Genomic DNA, 16,300 nt, shown 5'->3' with positions numbered 1-16,300 from the left:
GCTGACAGGCAGAAAGAGGTCAGCCGCAGTCAGACAGCCAGACAGCCAGGAGACCGACTGTCTTTGGCTGCTAAATGGAAAGCTGGATCACAGCATTAGCTCCTGTTAGCCTGCCAGGCTGACTGACTGACTGACTGGTTGGGTGATGGACTGACTGTCTTAATGACTTACTGGCTGACTGACTGTCTTGCTGACTGACATAATTGGGTAGTAATGCATTACTCAGTCAGCCGTGACGTTGATATTATTACTTTTACCAGTAATAAGTACTGCAACGAATTACTGCTTAACTTTCAGTATTAATATAAGTTACCAATCAGAAATATATTTGTTACATTTGTCAGATGAATTGTCCAAATCTCCCTCCTCTTGAACAAGCCCAACCATTATGAGCTGGCCAAGATGAAAAACTTGAAGTGGAGTTGAAGTATTCTCTCTACTTGACACGGATCACAAGAATATTGGACATGAATGCTGTTTGGTTTCTGTGATCATTCACACAGGATGGCAAGGCGATTGAGTTATCCTGATTTTCAAAGGTAAAAGGGGATGCAATCCCCAATTTTGTAGTAGTATATGCTCGTAAGGAGTAATAAGTAAAGTAATGATGTTACTTTTGAAATGAGTAACCAGTAATACGTTTTGGTATAACAAGCTCAACCAGCTGGCTGACTGAACTGTGCCACTGACTGTTTGGAGGATCATTGTGGAAGAAGCAACAAGCCTGCAGGCTGTAAGGCAATACAGGCATGGATGGCTCTAACAGTTGTTGTCTTTACCAATTTCCCCGCAGACTTAAACGAAACACACAGACACATGAGTAAATCCAGGAAATAACCAGGAAACAACAGGCTAGTGTAGCACACACTCGTAGTTTCCCTTCCAAACCATTAAATTGTTGGTAAACCAAAAGAAAACCAAGATCTCTTTTGTATTGTTGCTAGCCCGTCATGATGTCAACTTTTACAAGTTTGTCTGTCTCTGCTGTCAACAAACTGTACAATGTAAGAAGTAAAACTTTGTAATGCTAAAAGGCATTAAGACTGGCAATGTTGCTAGCCAATTAGCTGTACGCAGCAGGTACCTGGTAGAGACGTGTGTATCTAAAAATAATTTAGTAAAACTGCCATGCCATGATACGTGATGATTTGAGGATTATTTGTATTGATAACTCAGACGCTTGTTTAGCCTTTCATGTACTCCATATAAACAGTTTAGAGCCAAGTGGAGCTGAACCTCATTGAAAAACACTGAAATACATAGAGGTTGGAAAGGGCAGCAGGAAGAGCTGAAAATTACCTCTCAAGAGATGTTTATGGTGCGGAAGCTGATTTTAATATGCACATTTTTTAAAGAAAATTGGTGTCATATCACTTTAAGGCTGTTGGCAATCTGAATTCACTAATCCGTCATATTCTGTATTCAGAAGTGACAGTCAGTGTAACATGGAGTGCTGGTGCTGAAAAAATACCACAGTGCCTGGTTTGAGACATGGACAAATACTACAGCTTTTCCACATCAGTTATCCTCCTGTGTTTTATTTCACATTTTGTTGTGTCATATTTATGATCATCAACTTGCATAAAGGTCACACTTAAAAAAAAATCCTCGGAAAAAACTTCTTTATTTGCACTTAGATCATAAGTATTCCTTTCATTTCACCAGAAAATGATACTTTGATGATTTAAGAGACACCATGCGCTGCCATTTTGCTGCAAGTATTCGAAAGCAGAGAAAGATTTCAGAAAAATCTGTCCTAAGGGAAACACTTTTTAGCTTATGTTCCCTCTTTCTGTCAACGACTATCTGTGGAGAAAAAAAACTAAAGCAAAGTTTACTTACTAATTATTGAATTCTAAATCACATAGTGGTAATCATTTTATTGTTTCACACATCACACTCCATGCTGATTTTATTGCTGCTGTTTTATTTTGTTATATTTTTTGCTGCGGAATCATTTTTAGAATCGATATTGTGATATTAGTGGGCTGGTATCTGCCCACTAATATCCAGATTTTGGGATTGTGACAACTCTTCTGCCAAGTATATCCATATGCTTTCTAAAGATACTGTCTGGCCTACAAAAATGTAGAATTGATTTAGATGCAGCAGTCATCTAAAAACATCCTGTCTTGCTGGCCAGCTACACACAAAATCTGAAAGTTTGCCTGTCTGCTCGGCCCCTGCTGAATGCTCGTCTCTTACCTTATGCATTAATCTGTGTTTTTCATGTTGAATTCTTTTTTTTTTTTGCCTAAATACAATCATTGGTAAACATAAAATATTATTTTCTTCGTTCCATCGGCATAAGTTTTCTCCAACCGGATTTCAGTGTTACGCTTGTTCAAACTGAAAGGTTTAATAACATAAAGAAAGCGATACACTTCACCATAATTCAGCAACATGACTAGTTTTTTCCCACATCGCAGCTGATCACAAGGCAAATTCAGGTCAGGCAGTCAGTCTGGGATGCTTGGTGAGATGATGCGCTTCGTCAGATGGCCTCTAGAGGGCGTCTTTGACTGTAAGATGCAGTGTTTCCCATACAGAGGCACAAAATCAAGTTTGTTAGTGTATAGAAATGGATCTAAATCGATCTCTGATGCACGCATCACATCATGTCTGCCATGTGAGATGCACAGACAGCAGACCAGCAGCACTATACTCAATCCACTGAGTCTGCCAGTGTGAAAACAAAAGTGAAACTTAACATTCCACAATTTGCTCCAAACTCGTTAGAACTTGTGTTAATAACGGCATTTGTAAACAGTAACACGTCTTCTGCTGCCCTACAAACTTTAATGGTAGGTAACGTTACCTTGTGGTATTTAAGTTACGATAATTTAACTGTGTCGCTGTGCTTTAGTGCATAGAATTGAACACGCGTGCCATGGGTCTGTACAGGATCTGTGCTTGTTTTATATATTGTCAGAATCGGCTTTGTTTGTGCTCCTTTATGTGCTAGAAGTGTGATTTTCTGACTTGTTCCTCCATACAATGGCAGTGAATGGAGAGAGAAAAAAAATGCAATTCTCCAATCTCCTCTACCGGAGCAACAGATAACAGAGAATAGCCAATTTGGTTTTTTTTTTATCATGGAGGAAGCTACACCCAAGCCAAGGTACTACCAAAGTTCAGCAGCACTTTAAGTACCAGCTGAAGGCCGCTTCAAGGGGAGGGAGAGGTGTTACTCATCTGCTTTCCCCTGCCAGAATTTCCCAGCCTGCCCAGGGATTCAGACCACTGACTTTCCAATCAAAAGCTTCTCTAACGTTCAGGCTTCTACTGCCTCATTTTCTCTCTCTCTCTCTATCTCAAACACTCCATCTTCATGCTCCCTCTCTCTCCTTTCTCTTTCTCTCTTGAACAGCTATGTACTCACACACGTACAACCACAAACAAATTACGACCGTGCTATTTATAGCCTACATAAAGGGGATGGGCAAAATAATGCCCGGTTTTCCCAGTTGGCAGGTCGAATTTACGGTAAATTCAATCTGACATGAACGCGGCATGAGTCTGGATGTCTGCCTTCATTGTTGTTTTGATTGGTGTCATGTTGGAGATTAGTGGTCCTGATTTAAATGATGTATGAGGAGTCAGCAGGATAATCTCAGTTATACTGTTAAGTGTGTGATAACCTGTCCATGCCTAATTATCTAGTGTGAGCAGAGTTACGACTGAGAGACAGAAAATTACATCTAAGAGACAAAAAAAATCATTGAAATACGCTGTTATAAGTGCAATGCAATGTGTTTTGAAAATCGGTAAGGATGTTAAAAGTCTTCTTGGCTACATTCACAGCTGAAAGTGTCCCAATTCTGATGTTTTCCCTCATATGTGACTCAGATCTGATGCTTTTTAATAAGTGTGAACAGCAAAAAGCTGCATGGAGTCACAGTTTGTCAATTCCACTCTGGACCTCATGGCCACAAAATCAGATCCCGAGGCTTGTGACTTGTATTCCAACGCTGAAATTTGTCAGCATTGCCATGACAATAAGTAAATCTTATTATATTAATATATGTCATTGACTGAGCCAGTGTTTATGGAGGACGAAGAGACAGAACAATGGAAAGAAACCCTAAAAACAGACTTGACTGCACACAGAAAAACAAAAGTGCGAACTGGAACTGAAAATGCTTCTTCGGAGTGATGCCATAGAGGAACCCTTTTCGGCACCTTTATTTTTCTGTGTGTGAGATTTATGGGAGACGCCTCCACTCGGTCAAAACTCAAAGGCACACGCTGTAACTGAGATGTGTTTGAAACAAGCGGGAGTAAGCGTAGGTCCAAAAACAGAAGTCACATCTTTTGCTATCGTCACTCTGCGAGCGCGCGTCTTTTGGACATCGCTGTCGGTCCATATTGGCATCGGATATGCGTCATCCAAAATGTGATATGAAGATACGTGCAGCAGTTTGGAACTGAGCAGGAAGCCCTGCGGCGTGAACGCAGCCTTAGAAGAGTCTCAGAAAAGGCTAAATAGTCGATTTCCCCCGGCTGCAGATGCAATGGCAAGACTTCACGTTCACTTTGTAGTGCGGGCTGGGTGCGGCTGCGAGGCAGAGCTCTGCAGCTGGCTGTTGGCTGGCTGTCTTCGCTCACTGACACTGTGTAGATATATATATATATATATATATTAATATACTGTGTATGTGTGGAGCCCCAGCAGCTTCAGAGTTCCCCGCTAAGCCGGAGGTGCAGAAGCTCCTTGTCTCCGAGCCTCCCAGTCTTTTTCCAGTTGAAATCCTCTAATTTGCTGTCAGTTCCCCGAGGGGAGAGAGAGAGAGAGAGAGAGACGAGACGAGCGAAAGGAGAGAGGAGAGGATTTTGCTTCATCTGCATGGCTCTGTTCTGTCTCTCTGTCTCTCTCTCTCTCAGCAATCAGTCATTCCTCCACTCATCTGTCATGTCCCCCTAATCTCTCTCTCTCTCTCTCTTTCTCTCTCTCTCTCTCTCTCTCGTCCGGGTGGCTTTTGCTGCCTCTGTACTTTTTTTTTAATAAAAGTGCTCTCTCCATCGTGCCCTTGTGCCTCCAGTGTGACGCCTGGTCGCCCTTTTTCCTGTCTTCCCACTTCCACTACTCTCTCACTCCTTTCTCCCCCCCCCCCTCTCTGTCTCTCTCTCTCTCTTTCTCTCCCTCTTTCTCACTGACCCTCTGTCAATCGCACTCGCTCTCTTTCTCTCACTTACCTTGTTTGTCTCTCTCTCTCTCTCTCTCTCTCTCTCTTTTCCCCGTCATTTCTCCACCTCTTTGTGAGTCCTCAGTGTCCTTGTTAGTGCCAGAGCTTGCCCTTGCTCTTTGTGTGTGTGTGTGTGTGTGTGTGTGTGTGTGTGTGTGTGTGTGAGTGCACATACACGCATATGCGCCTGTTTTTTTCTGCTGCTCCCGCTAATACATCCAGACCTGTGTTACCCAGGCCCTGCGGCACACACACACACACACACACACACACACACACACAGTACCCTCAATCAGCCACCAAACTCCTTACTATAGCAGTATGTCTCATCATCGTATGCGTGTGTGTGTGTAAATCTGAGTGTGTGTGTGTGTGTGTGTGTGCTTGTCTCTATGAATTACTTTTCTCTTTACACCATGTCAGGGAGAAATAATGTGTTACGCACTCTCAGCAGATAACTGGTGGGGAAAAATGCACTTTCCAATACGCATGTGCACACACACACACACACACACACACACACACACACACAGTATTTCTTCAATTACGTGTGAAAAATTAAAACGCTATGTTAGCGTCATTACTCTTTACAGGCGTTTAATTAAGAGTTTCTCTCCTTTATCTTCCCCTCCACTCGTCTTTTCTTCCCTCTCCTCTTATTGTTGTTTGTCCTCTGTACTTTTATTGAATGTCTGTTTTATTAATGCTCCCTCTCTCTCTCTGTTGATCCATTCTTCACCTTTTCTCGCCCCTGAACACCGGCATTGTTGTTTTGGCCTCACCTAAACCCATTTCCCCCGCACCAAGGGCGAGAAACTTAGCTGTTTTTTTTTCGTCTGCAGGCCACACAGCTTCTGCTCTCCGGCTCATAGGGAGCTGAAAGTAGCAGACAGGAGAATGATCAGGTAGAGGAGGAAGATTTGGGAGAGGAGAAGTGAAGGCATTACTATAATCACATTATCTTTTCCTGTAATGGAGTAAAGTAAGTAGCCTGATATTCAGACTGAATGACCGTTTGGTATCCCACAATTATTCAGCCTGAGCCTCCTCATTATTCGTTTTCTGTGTGGGGGGGGATTGATTTTCCGTCGTTACTTCAGTCACACTGATGCTGCAGCCAGTTAGCCTCTACATCCATGGTTAGCCTGCAGATTTAGCAACTTTACCAAGAATATCATCAAATATCATCTTTGCAAAGACAATATGTTGCTTCAGGAGGTGATTTCAACAAATCTATTCTGCCGAAACGCCGATGAAAAACCGTTGCACGAACGGTTCAAACTTTAGTCCCGCCCACAAAGGCTCTGATTGGCTCAATTGTTTCTCTGAGCGAGAACAAGCCACTGACGAGGGAAAACACCAGACTCTCTGAATGGCTCCACAAAATCTGAAGAGTGGGCGAGACGCGACTCAGGAGTCTGGAACCAGGCTATAAAGTCAGGCATTACTGTTCCAGTTTCAGTAATCACATTACAGCTCCTGATCTAACAGATAGGTCATTACTTGTGTTCCATTCTTCAGCCTCTTTAACCTCTTTATTGGTGCAATATCTATCAAAAGATTCCCCTCGTCTCATGCTGCCTTCAAGTCCTGTCGGAAATATCAGAATTACAGTACAGCGCACATGAACGAGCCCAACAAAGTGATAAATATGACTCGGAAAGTTGGAATTTAATGCTGCATGCTTTATCTTAATTAAAGTCCTTCATCTCTCCCCCTCTCCTCCTCCTGCAGCCCCATGCTATCCCCTCTCTACCAGGACCATGGCGGCTCGGTGTGGCCCTCGTCCTGCTCCTCCTCCTCTCAGGGCCTCCACCGCCCGCTACGCTGCCACCCTCCCCCCACCAGCGGCAGCAGCGTGGGTCCCCACCCCACCTACTATCACACCGTCTATGACGTCCGGGTGGAGCAGTACCGCGAAGTGCCCTTCATCCCGGGAGGCGGAGGCGGAGGCGGCGGAGGCGGGATACGCTCCGGCCGGGGGTCCGTGGCGCTGGTTACGGCGGGCGGCGGCACCGACCCCCTGGCTCCCCCGGTCCGCCGGAGGGGAGGGCTGGTGGACCACCGTGATGTCATCAAGGCCCACCAGTCGCACAAGCTGCACAACACGCCGCAGGCCAGGAGGAAGCAGTGGGAGTGAGTGCATTCAGCTTTTTACGATTGAGTATCGCTGTAAATCTCTGGCAGAAAGGGAGCGTAGCTGGTGACAGCAGCGTAGGAGAGGACCAGAGGACTCACAGTGCTTCTTAAGTGCAATTAATCTTATTGAGGAAAACAGTTTTGTGATCCGTCATACATATGGGGGAAATATCTGTGGAAGGTGAGCTATAGGTGAGAAAACATCAACCTGTTTTCTCAGTTATGAAGTTTTACTTGGAAGAAAGAGGCAGTGCATCGGCGCAGAGGGATTCTCTATGTTTTTGTTTACACGGGAATGGGGGACTTCAGTGTAAATATAACACCTGAGTTCAAATTTTCACCTAGAGTTGAGGTTTTATTTGACATAAACAGGCTATGGTTTTTCACTGAGTCAGAGTCTCATGGCTTTTTGGCCTGGTACTTTCATGCAGGGAGACCTGCTCAAAGTGACATGTATTGCCAACGTTGACTAAAGGAAAATGGCACATTAGATAATTGGTTTGGGCCGAGTTTCACTCCAAAATGAGATAACATGACTTCAACTCTGACAAAATGATTGACTTCACAAAATTAAAAATAAAATAAATCATTGTACTTTTTAAAGGATAGTTGGTAACTTTAGTCCTTGCTTGACAAAATGATAGCAGTTTTACAGAATGGATCCCTATTATTTCAATACTGAATGATGAACTTCAAGTTTTCTTTTTACTGAATACTGAATACTTTTTACTGAATACTGAATACTGAATGATGAACTTAAAGTTTTATTTTTTAGCACTCTTCATATGTAACTGGCAAACAACAGACAGTGAGCTGCAGGTGAGCTGAAGTAGGAACGCTTCTCTGAGTGAATAAAGCACACCAGATCTCCATATCAATCTTCTTTTAGACAATGTTCTGATCCATGATGGATCTTTGTCACATCAAGCTCAGTCACTCAGTCACATGATCTTGCATTTATCCTCGCACCGCAGCCAATGTGCGTCTCCCTAGGATTTTCCCAGAATTTACCTTTCCAGCTTCCAATTACACAGACAGGACATGTCGACATCGCTGTAAATTTAGAGGGTTTAGTTAGTTTTATCTGGGAATCTAAGTGGAGCTCAAACAATCTGTAAATAATATTGATGATGGCGGCGGTGTGGTAACAAGCAAATCAGCTTGTGTCAGAAACATTACAGAGTGCTCTCTCTCTCTCTCTCTCTCTCTGTCTCTCTCTCTCTCTCCATCTCTCTGTCTCTCACCCTCCCTTGTTCTCTCTCCTGTGGAGACATATTCATTACCCATGTTATCCTGCACCTCATATCTTCACAGCTCCTTACCTATTGTCTAGCTAACACAGGACTCACCATAGGTTGCCTAGAGACGGGGGGAAGAGCCATAAAGCATAATTACTATTGTTAAACCCTAATTATCCTAATTATACCTGGAATCTACCGGCCACAACAAGGTCCCAGCTCTGCGGTATAGTGAGCCCAGTGGCACTACCCGGAGAGCTGCGTCCTGCACACAGAGAGAGGCTGGGCAGCTGCACAGGAAATTAACTTTTGTAATGTGGCTGGTGGATTCTGAAATACAACCGGGGGTTTTCCTGCTTAGGGCCGCTTCTGGCAGCTGGCAAAGCCTTTTTACTTAAGCGCCAAAGTGAGATAACGCAACAGCAATCATGATGATGCAGTCCCCCCTCTGGGCCAATCATCATCATCATCATCATCATTAAATATCTCGCCTTATTTTGACCTGTAACCGTAGCACCACTTCCTTGGGCAAATCAGTGTAATTTTGATGCTGGAAAGCAGTGGTGAGATGCATCGTTTCCCCATTTCAGAGACCATTTCATCCATTTTATGTGAAAAAGCATCACTTTGAATCATTTGACTTAACAGAGAGTCTCTCTCAATAGGCGTTCTTGTGGCGATGCGTTTGAAATAATATCTCATAGCTGAAGTACAATTCCAAAACAAAAGAAAATGAGGACGGAGGACAGATAAAGATCCTGTGGGTTTACTTGCCAGCTGATTTTGCATTGTATGGAGACTTGACCAGCGAGAATGAATGGGATGACCCAGGATTCATTGGGAGAATGACACATCACGTCCAAACGGCGCTATAGCCTATAGTACAGAGACGATTGAAACAGCTGGGAGAATGAACAGCTGTTGAGCGCGAGGTCAACCACACAGCCCGGCTCAAACTGGAAAGATGCTTCTGTCCCCATGTGTTTGAGAACTTGGGAAGAACGTTCTCCTCAAGGACACAAGTATTGCCTTGGTGTTCGTGGATTTGATAATCAAATGGAAACTGTTGCCAACAAGGCAACAGATGTCTTGAATTTGATTACCTATTTAAGGCCTCAAAGACCTTGAATACTGTTAAATATAGCCTTGAAGTCTTCAATTCAGTTTTAGAATGCTAAAAATGTTGCACTGTTCTCTGATAGGACAAAAAGTTTTCTTGTTCATTTTCACATTCATTTCATGAATGTAAAAGTCTGACATTTCATTCTAAGTGGCATTGGAAAGGTCTTCAGAAGTCTTAGATTGGCTTGTTGAAACTTGCAGACACCTTGAAAGGGGCACAGCTGATGCCACTAATATGTAAATTAGCATGTGATGTCATCTGGACTTCATGACAGGGGCAGGAAAAAACAGTCACTTTCACTATTTTACCAGCTAAATACGTTTTTTAGAATGAAAAAGATCCTCTAGGCCAGTGGTTCTCAACCATGTGGTATCAAGACCCAACAGTCTGCAGGTTTTCATTCCAACCAAACACAACAGCAGCTGATTTCATGGATTAACACACCTTCAACCAGAGAGCAGCAGGAACTAAATGGTGAAATCAGCTGCTGTACTGATCGGTTGGGGTGAAAACCTGCAGACTCTTGGGTCACGAGGGCACATGGTTGAGAATCACAGTTCTAGACCAATGGTTTCAGTCCTGATCCTCAGGACCCAGAGCTCTGCTGGTTTTCATCCTAGCCATCTAATCAGGGACTATTTTACACCTGGGATGCCAGGTGGATGCAATTTACTGCAATTAACTGCCAGGTAGGATAGACAACCAGCAGCACTCTGAGTCCAAAGGACCAGGTTTGAAAACCACTGGTCTAGACCATAAAAAAGAAGACAAAAAAGATTAGTAGTGAGTGTGACGCCACCCATTGTCTGCTGAAGGGCTGTTTTGAAGCCTGGAGATTGTGAAATTTTTTGGCCTACTATTGGTCCATAATCGGCGACCTGTCGATCACTAGGAAAATAACCCCATTTTATATCCATTATATCCTGTTAATGACACAATTATTTTGAAGTGAATTTAGCCACTGAGACCATAACCTTGACTTTATATTTTCAGCAGAAGTTGGGTTGTGGTCCCATTGACTTGCATGGAGTTGGGCGGTTTGGAGTCTCTTTGGAGCCTCTAGTGGCCGTTAGAGGAATTGCTGCTGCCGACACTTCAGCATTACCGTGGTTTTGGCCACTTGGTGTAGACCTGTGTGCGTCAGCCATGTTCCATCCTGCAGGTTTTCATCTGCAGGTTTTCATCTGCAGGTTTTCATTCCAACCAAACATTACAGCAGCTGATCTTAGCACACCTTCAACCAGAGAGGAGGGACTACTCAGTGAAATCAGCCGCTGTGGTGTTTGACTCTAATGAAAACCTGCAGACTTCTTGGTCGCGATGCCACATGGTTCAGAACCGCTGCTCTATCCTCTGATTGGTTACCTGCCAAAGAGGCCAGTAGAGCAGACAAACTTCCCACCCACTGACAGAATTCAACATTTCTCCTGGTGGCTGGTGGGTTTTTCCTCAGCCTCATAACTGATTGGGAGGGCGGTGAGAAAGAGAGAGACAGACTTTACATTGTTTTTTTTCTGACAGACAAACAAGCAGAAAGACAAGCAGGCAGACAGAGGTTGACCCAGTTCCAGATCACAGCAGGTGTATCAGCGAGGCCCGGGGGCTAAGCTGATTTTTATTACACATGACAGGTAAAAACACCCCACTTAACCCACCATGCTATAGATCTGCGGATGGAAATATTTCCGGTGGGTTAGACAGATCTGTTTTATCACTCTCTGGTTCTGTCTGCCTCTCCCCTTCCCGTCTCTATCTCTCTCTATCCTCCCATTCTCCTAAAGTAGTCCAGCTTGACTAGTTGATTACACCCAAATGGCATTCACTGCATCATGACCAATATCTTCAGCAGCTCATCTGTCCTCCGCCATTATTTCTCTCTAACTGTGATTGAGAGCATGTTTACTGCTGCTGCATCACCTCTCTCTACTGCTACTGCCTGTCTCTTTCTTTCTCTCTCTCTCTTTCTGTCTCGCTCCCTCTTTCTCAGTTCAGTTCAGTGGGTGCTTTATTGGCACGACACGGTGACAAAATTAATGGATTCCACTACAGAACAATAACAATCAAACAAGAACAGATTCGTTATCTACAGTGTTATTCTTCATTCAGCTCCCTTAACGTTCAACACTTTTTGTAGATAAAGTTGCACACTAGACTCTCATAAACAGGGAAGACTGGGGAGACTGTTGGACTTATTTTGTCAAAGTTAAGTCTCTCTTATGTCTTCATGCCTCACAGTGTAGTAAGATGAGAGATTCTGTCCCCGATCTCCTCCTGATGACAAAGTGAACACAGCCTGGTCCTTCTGGGTTGCCAGGTCTATTTGTGTCGGCCTGTTTCTGTTTTCTGTCTTTCTCTCGTGCCCTTTCTCTCTCTCTCTCCCTCTCTCTCTCTCTCTCTCTCTCTCTCACAATTAAGTGACAGTAACAGTATTGTCATGGCACTATACAAAGTAGGGCTGCCCCCTAATAGTCAACCAAACGTTAGTCGATGAGAAGAGTCTTGGTCGACCAAGTTTTCATTGGTCAGTTAGTCACAGGGAACCCCCCCCCCCCCCCCCCCCCCAAAAAAAAAAACAACCTCAAACTCCATTCAGGAGCTGCGCCTTGTCGTTAAAAAGTTATTAGACCAGGGTTGCATTTGGCGGGTGTATTGCCGGATTTGGTGCAATTTGGACACGCGACACGTTCAATATTAATAAACTTTGAATAAACAAGCGGACAGCGCTCTGTGCAGCAGCGGGGCTCAAAGCAAGCGACTAATAGCCTACGCCTATTGTGTGTTTTTTTGGGTGAACCACAGTGTATTTCACCGGTGTTTCTGACCGCGAGTAGCCGCGTCTTGGGTGTGTTTTTTAAAAAAAAAAAAAATTTAAATAATTAAATTAGTATCATAAACGTGCGACGACTAGTCGACTAATGGCTTGAACTAACGACTACTAGTCGACTAGGAAAATCTTTGGTCGGGGGCAGCCCTAATACAAAGTGTAAAAAAAACAACAGTTTATACATTCAAACCATGTTGGGATGATTAATTATTTGTAATTTATGATATACAATACAGTACACGCTCATCAGTACCTGTAATAACAGATGCCCAATCCATAATTAAGGAAAAATAAAAACCAAAAACAATTAACAAGAACTTGGAAAGACAAACCGGCATAAAAGGGTCAAACTATACAAACAAAGAGTAAATTACAAACTGATTAGCGATAGCAACGTCTGAAGTCGTCACGGCAACGCGTGATGCCACAAAGTGCCGTCCCATTCCTCATGTACCATTCTGAGCCCTTGAGCCCTCTTGCCCTCGCGCATTTACGCTGAACACACGGGTGACGTCAATTAAAGTCCGTGAGGGCTCAGTGCTCAGCGCTCAGGGCAGAGGGAGGACGTCCGATGTCCTGCAGGTTTTTGTTGACACAAGGTGTGACTCATTAACTATCAGGGAGGAACAAAAACCTGCAGGACACCGGAGCTCCAGGACCAGAATTGAGCACCTATAGGCTGTAGAGGATTATGAGGTTAATTAAAAGTTATATTGTTTGCTTTCTTCCTTTATGGTCCAATCCAAATTTCTCTACGGAGACCAATAAATTGAATCTTGAATCTTGAATCTTGAACATGTTTTTGTATGTGCGACCCGACATCGGGACGGGTCCCGAAGAGTGTGAGGATCACAGACTCATTTCCAGCGTGTGACTGAGTGTGTGATGAGCCGTCTTTGCCTAATCGTTTAGTATGAGCGGGTTTACAACTGTGAGACAATCTGTGAAATCCGTCTTTATATCTGTGACGCAATGCATTTTCAAAGTTGATCAGGATTTTAAAGGTGTTCTAGTGTATTCCCAGTTGCGTAGACAGAGTACAGTATACAACATCCTCTGCACCTATAGTTCTCAGCTGCTGCGGGACTGAGTGTGTGTGCGTGTGTGTGTGTGTGTATGTGTGTGTGTGTGTGTCCCATGTGAAAAGCCCATTCCAAAGCTGCCATTTTGGCTCCAGGCAACATTACTTGGCTGCAAACAACAAAATCAAGGTTAGCATGAGGTCTCAATGTAAAGAAGGACACAAGGTGATTTCTTTTTTGTTCATAAGGTTTTAAGCTGCAGTTTGTCAAATGTTAAGCTTTGAGATAAACCTCTAAAATGGCTGTCAGAGTGGCTTCGTCGTCTTCTAACTGAACACAACCCTGCTGACGGGTGACAACTTCACATGTACAAAATGTCATCTTTTCGGGAATTAAGAAAAAAAAGGCTCATCTTTAGACGGATGGTGTAAATGTGAAGTGTAAATCAGGGGGGAGGCATATGTGAAGGTCGTCTGCGAGAAGCCTGTCAGCTCTGCTTCGCCCCGCGACAGCACTTTCAAAGCCGAGTCTGCAGGTCCAACACTGTAAAAAAAAAAATCTGTCATAAAGCTCATAAATTTCTCTGCCAGAGGGAAGGAGCTAATCACAGTCTCACAACTTATGTGCAGCAAGGTTGTTTAGCCAGAAGATAAGCGGTACTCTGAAAATATATCCATCTTATTTCAGAATCAGGCTTTGTTGGCTAAGTACACAACACAAACAAGGAATTTGACTTTGGTTAAAAACCCTAGCTTCCATTTCTTACATTCATACATAACACTAACACCTTCCCCACACATATGTACTTCCATACTATGCTAAAACATATACGTACATTCATATGCACATACAACATCAGAGTCATAATCTGGCATCAGTGCAGGATTTTCATCTTGTGTTCTGTTTAAATTCATATATTTCTTAAAATAAACGAATATATCTGCAAGTACGGTGAGATAATTCCATTTGTTTCCAATGCAATGCAACTTGTTTCAAGTATTTTCTTGAATTGTTTGACATTATCTTGATACTAGTGGAGCGACCTGCCTCATTTCAAGATATTGTCTCTTGTTTCAAAAACGTTCGTGAAGCAAAAGGAAAACTGCACTGAAAGCAAGAGGAAACACTAAACCCAATTCACCAAACACATTTATTTTTCCATTTAAGAAAAAATAAGATTCTAAGACTCAATATAAAATTCAATCTCATGGTATTTTGCTGCAGTGAAGGCAGCCAGCAGAACTGCAGGAGAAAACATTCTAACACAACACAAGCCATTATGAGATGGCACTTTCCTTAAAAATGACAAACTGTGCCTTTAATGCCTTTTATGTGTTTTTTTTTTCTTTCTTTCTCTAGGTGTAGTGTGTCTGGTTGAAGAGAAATTGGGGTTGTGGGCAGTCTGTTAAGAGTTCTGACCAGTGGCCTAGCCTTGCCAGTGTCATTGATTTTGAGATGGCCGTGCCGTCCATCCATCAGTCTGGATGTCCTTGTGCTCAGGGGGTCGATGAGGAGAGCCTGGACCATTAACTGTTTTCAAACGACAGAGGGATAACCACACAGTTAAAAGCATCCTCTTTTTCACTGACTACACTGCAAAAAATGTCCATGTTAAAGCTGCACAAGGCAAGAATTTTTTATAGAAAAATGTCAAATCACAGTGGGGCTGCACCAGAGAAGAGCGCCCCAGCCCCTCTTATTGAGCTGCTATAGATTTGCCCTATTTGCCCAAATTAATTTCAGGTGTTGGGTTCCATTCACAGGAAGTGACGAATTAAAACTTACCCGCCAAATACAAAACTTTCTCCGAAACAGTGGAGAGCGAGTAAGCAGTAAGTAAGTAAGCAATCTGCGACATTTTCATGTAAATAAATCTCCATTTTGCGACTCTCTATGACCGATTAATATAACACAACAGTGATTCAGCCTATATCCAGTTGATGAAAGCTTTTCCACTGTCTGTTCTAAACAGCCGGTGTCTGGTAGCTCTTTCCTGGGAAAAGTCCTCTGCCGTACAGGAAGTGATGCGTTTTAGGTTTCCGGTTTGTTTGGAATAAACAGAAGAAGAAGAACTGGGTAGTTAGCATGAGCAGCGATAGCCACCATGGCTGAACAGACAAAGAAAAGAGAAACTCAAACTGCATCAACAGAAAATCTAAGCTCCGCCCACACTGTTTGATTGACAGGTGATACAGGATACCTCCTACCTGATATACAGGATACCTCTTTAATATCACTCAGTCTTATTGTCTCTTAAAGCTAATGTAAGCAATCTGCTAATGGTGTGAGGTTATGTTACTTATTTCCAGAATTGAAGTTGAATCATACAGAAACAACTACAAGGTAGCCTGGATGATAAGGAAGTGGGCTTGTGACTGTGATGTTGCCGGTCTGAATCCGCCTTCACACTCATACAGTTGAATGATTGTGAGCGGTCCAGTACAGCCACAGTCTTCTACTCTTAGCCGCCTTGCACAAGGGCACCTCAGCAGTGTTTGTTGAGGAAGAGCACTGCAAAAAATCTTCATCTTAACAAGTCATTTAGTCTATTACTGAGTCCTAAAATCATAATTTTTTTATAGTAAGTGAAAAAATCTGGTTTCCAATGCAAATCAACTTGTTTCAAGCATTTAGTAGAATCAAGTGTTGATAGTAGTGCAGTGATCTGCCTTATTCTGACTTTAAAGTTTTCAAGTTTCAAGATATTGACATTCATTTCTAGAAAATTCCTGAAACAAGTGAAACTGCATTAGAAACAAGTGGAATTA

The 16,300-nt window shown here is 43.1% G+C and overlaps 1 protein-coding gene across 1 annotated transcript in view; it reads left to right on the top strand.

The window, feature by feature from the left end:
• The first annotated feature begins 6,924 nt into the window (after positions 1–6,924).
• Positions 6,925–16,300, top strand: part of cacna1ab (calcium channel, voltage-dependent, P/Q type, alpha 1A subunit, b) — a 188,851-nt gene continuing 179,475 nt past the window's right edge. The window contains 1 exon segment of the mRNA XM_078282556.1: positions 6,925–7,322. Coding sequence (XP_078138682.1) covers positions 6,925–7,322 — 398 coding nt within the window.

Source organism: Centroberyx gerrardi, chromosome 3 (genome assembly GCF_048128805.1).
Source record: "Centroberyx gerrardi isolate f3 chromosome 3, fCenGer3.hap1.cur.20231027, whole genome shotgun sequence".
Taxonomy (NCBI): Eukaryota; Metazoa; Chordata; class Actinopteri; order Beryciformes; family Berycidae; genus Centroberyx; species Centroberyx gerrardi.
The sequence above is the reverse complement of the archived record's forward strand: the minus strand, read 5'-3'. Positions and strand labels throughout refer to the sequence as shown.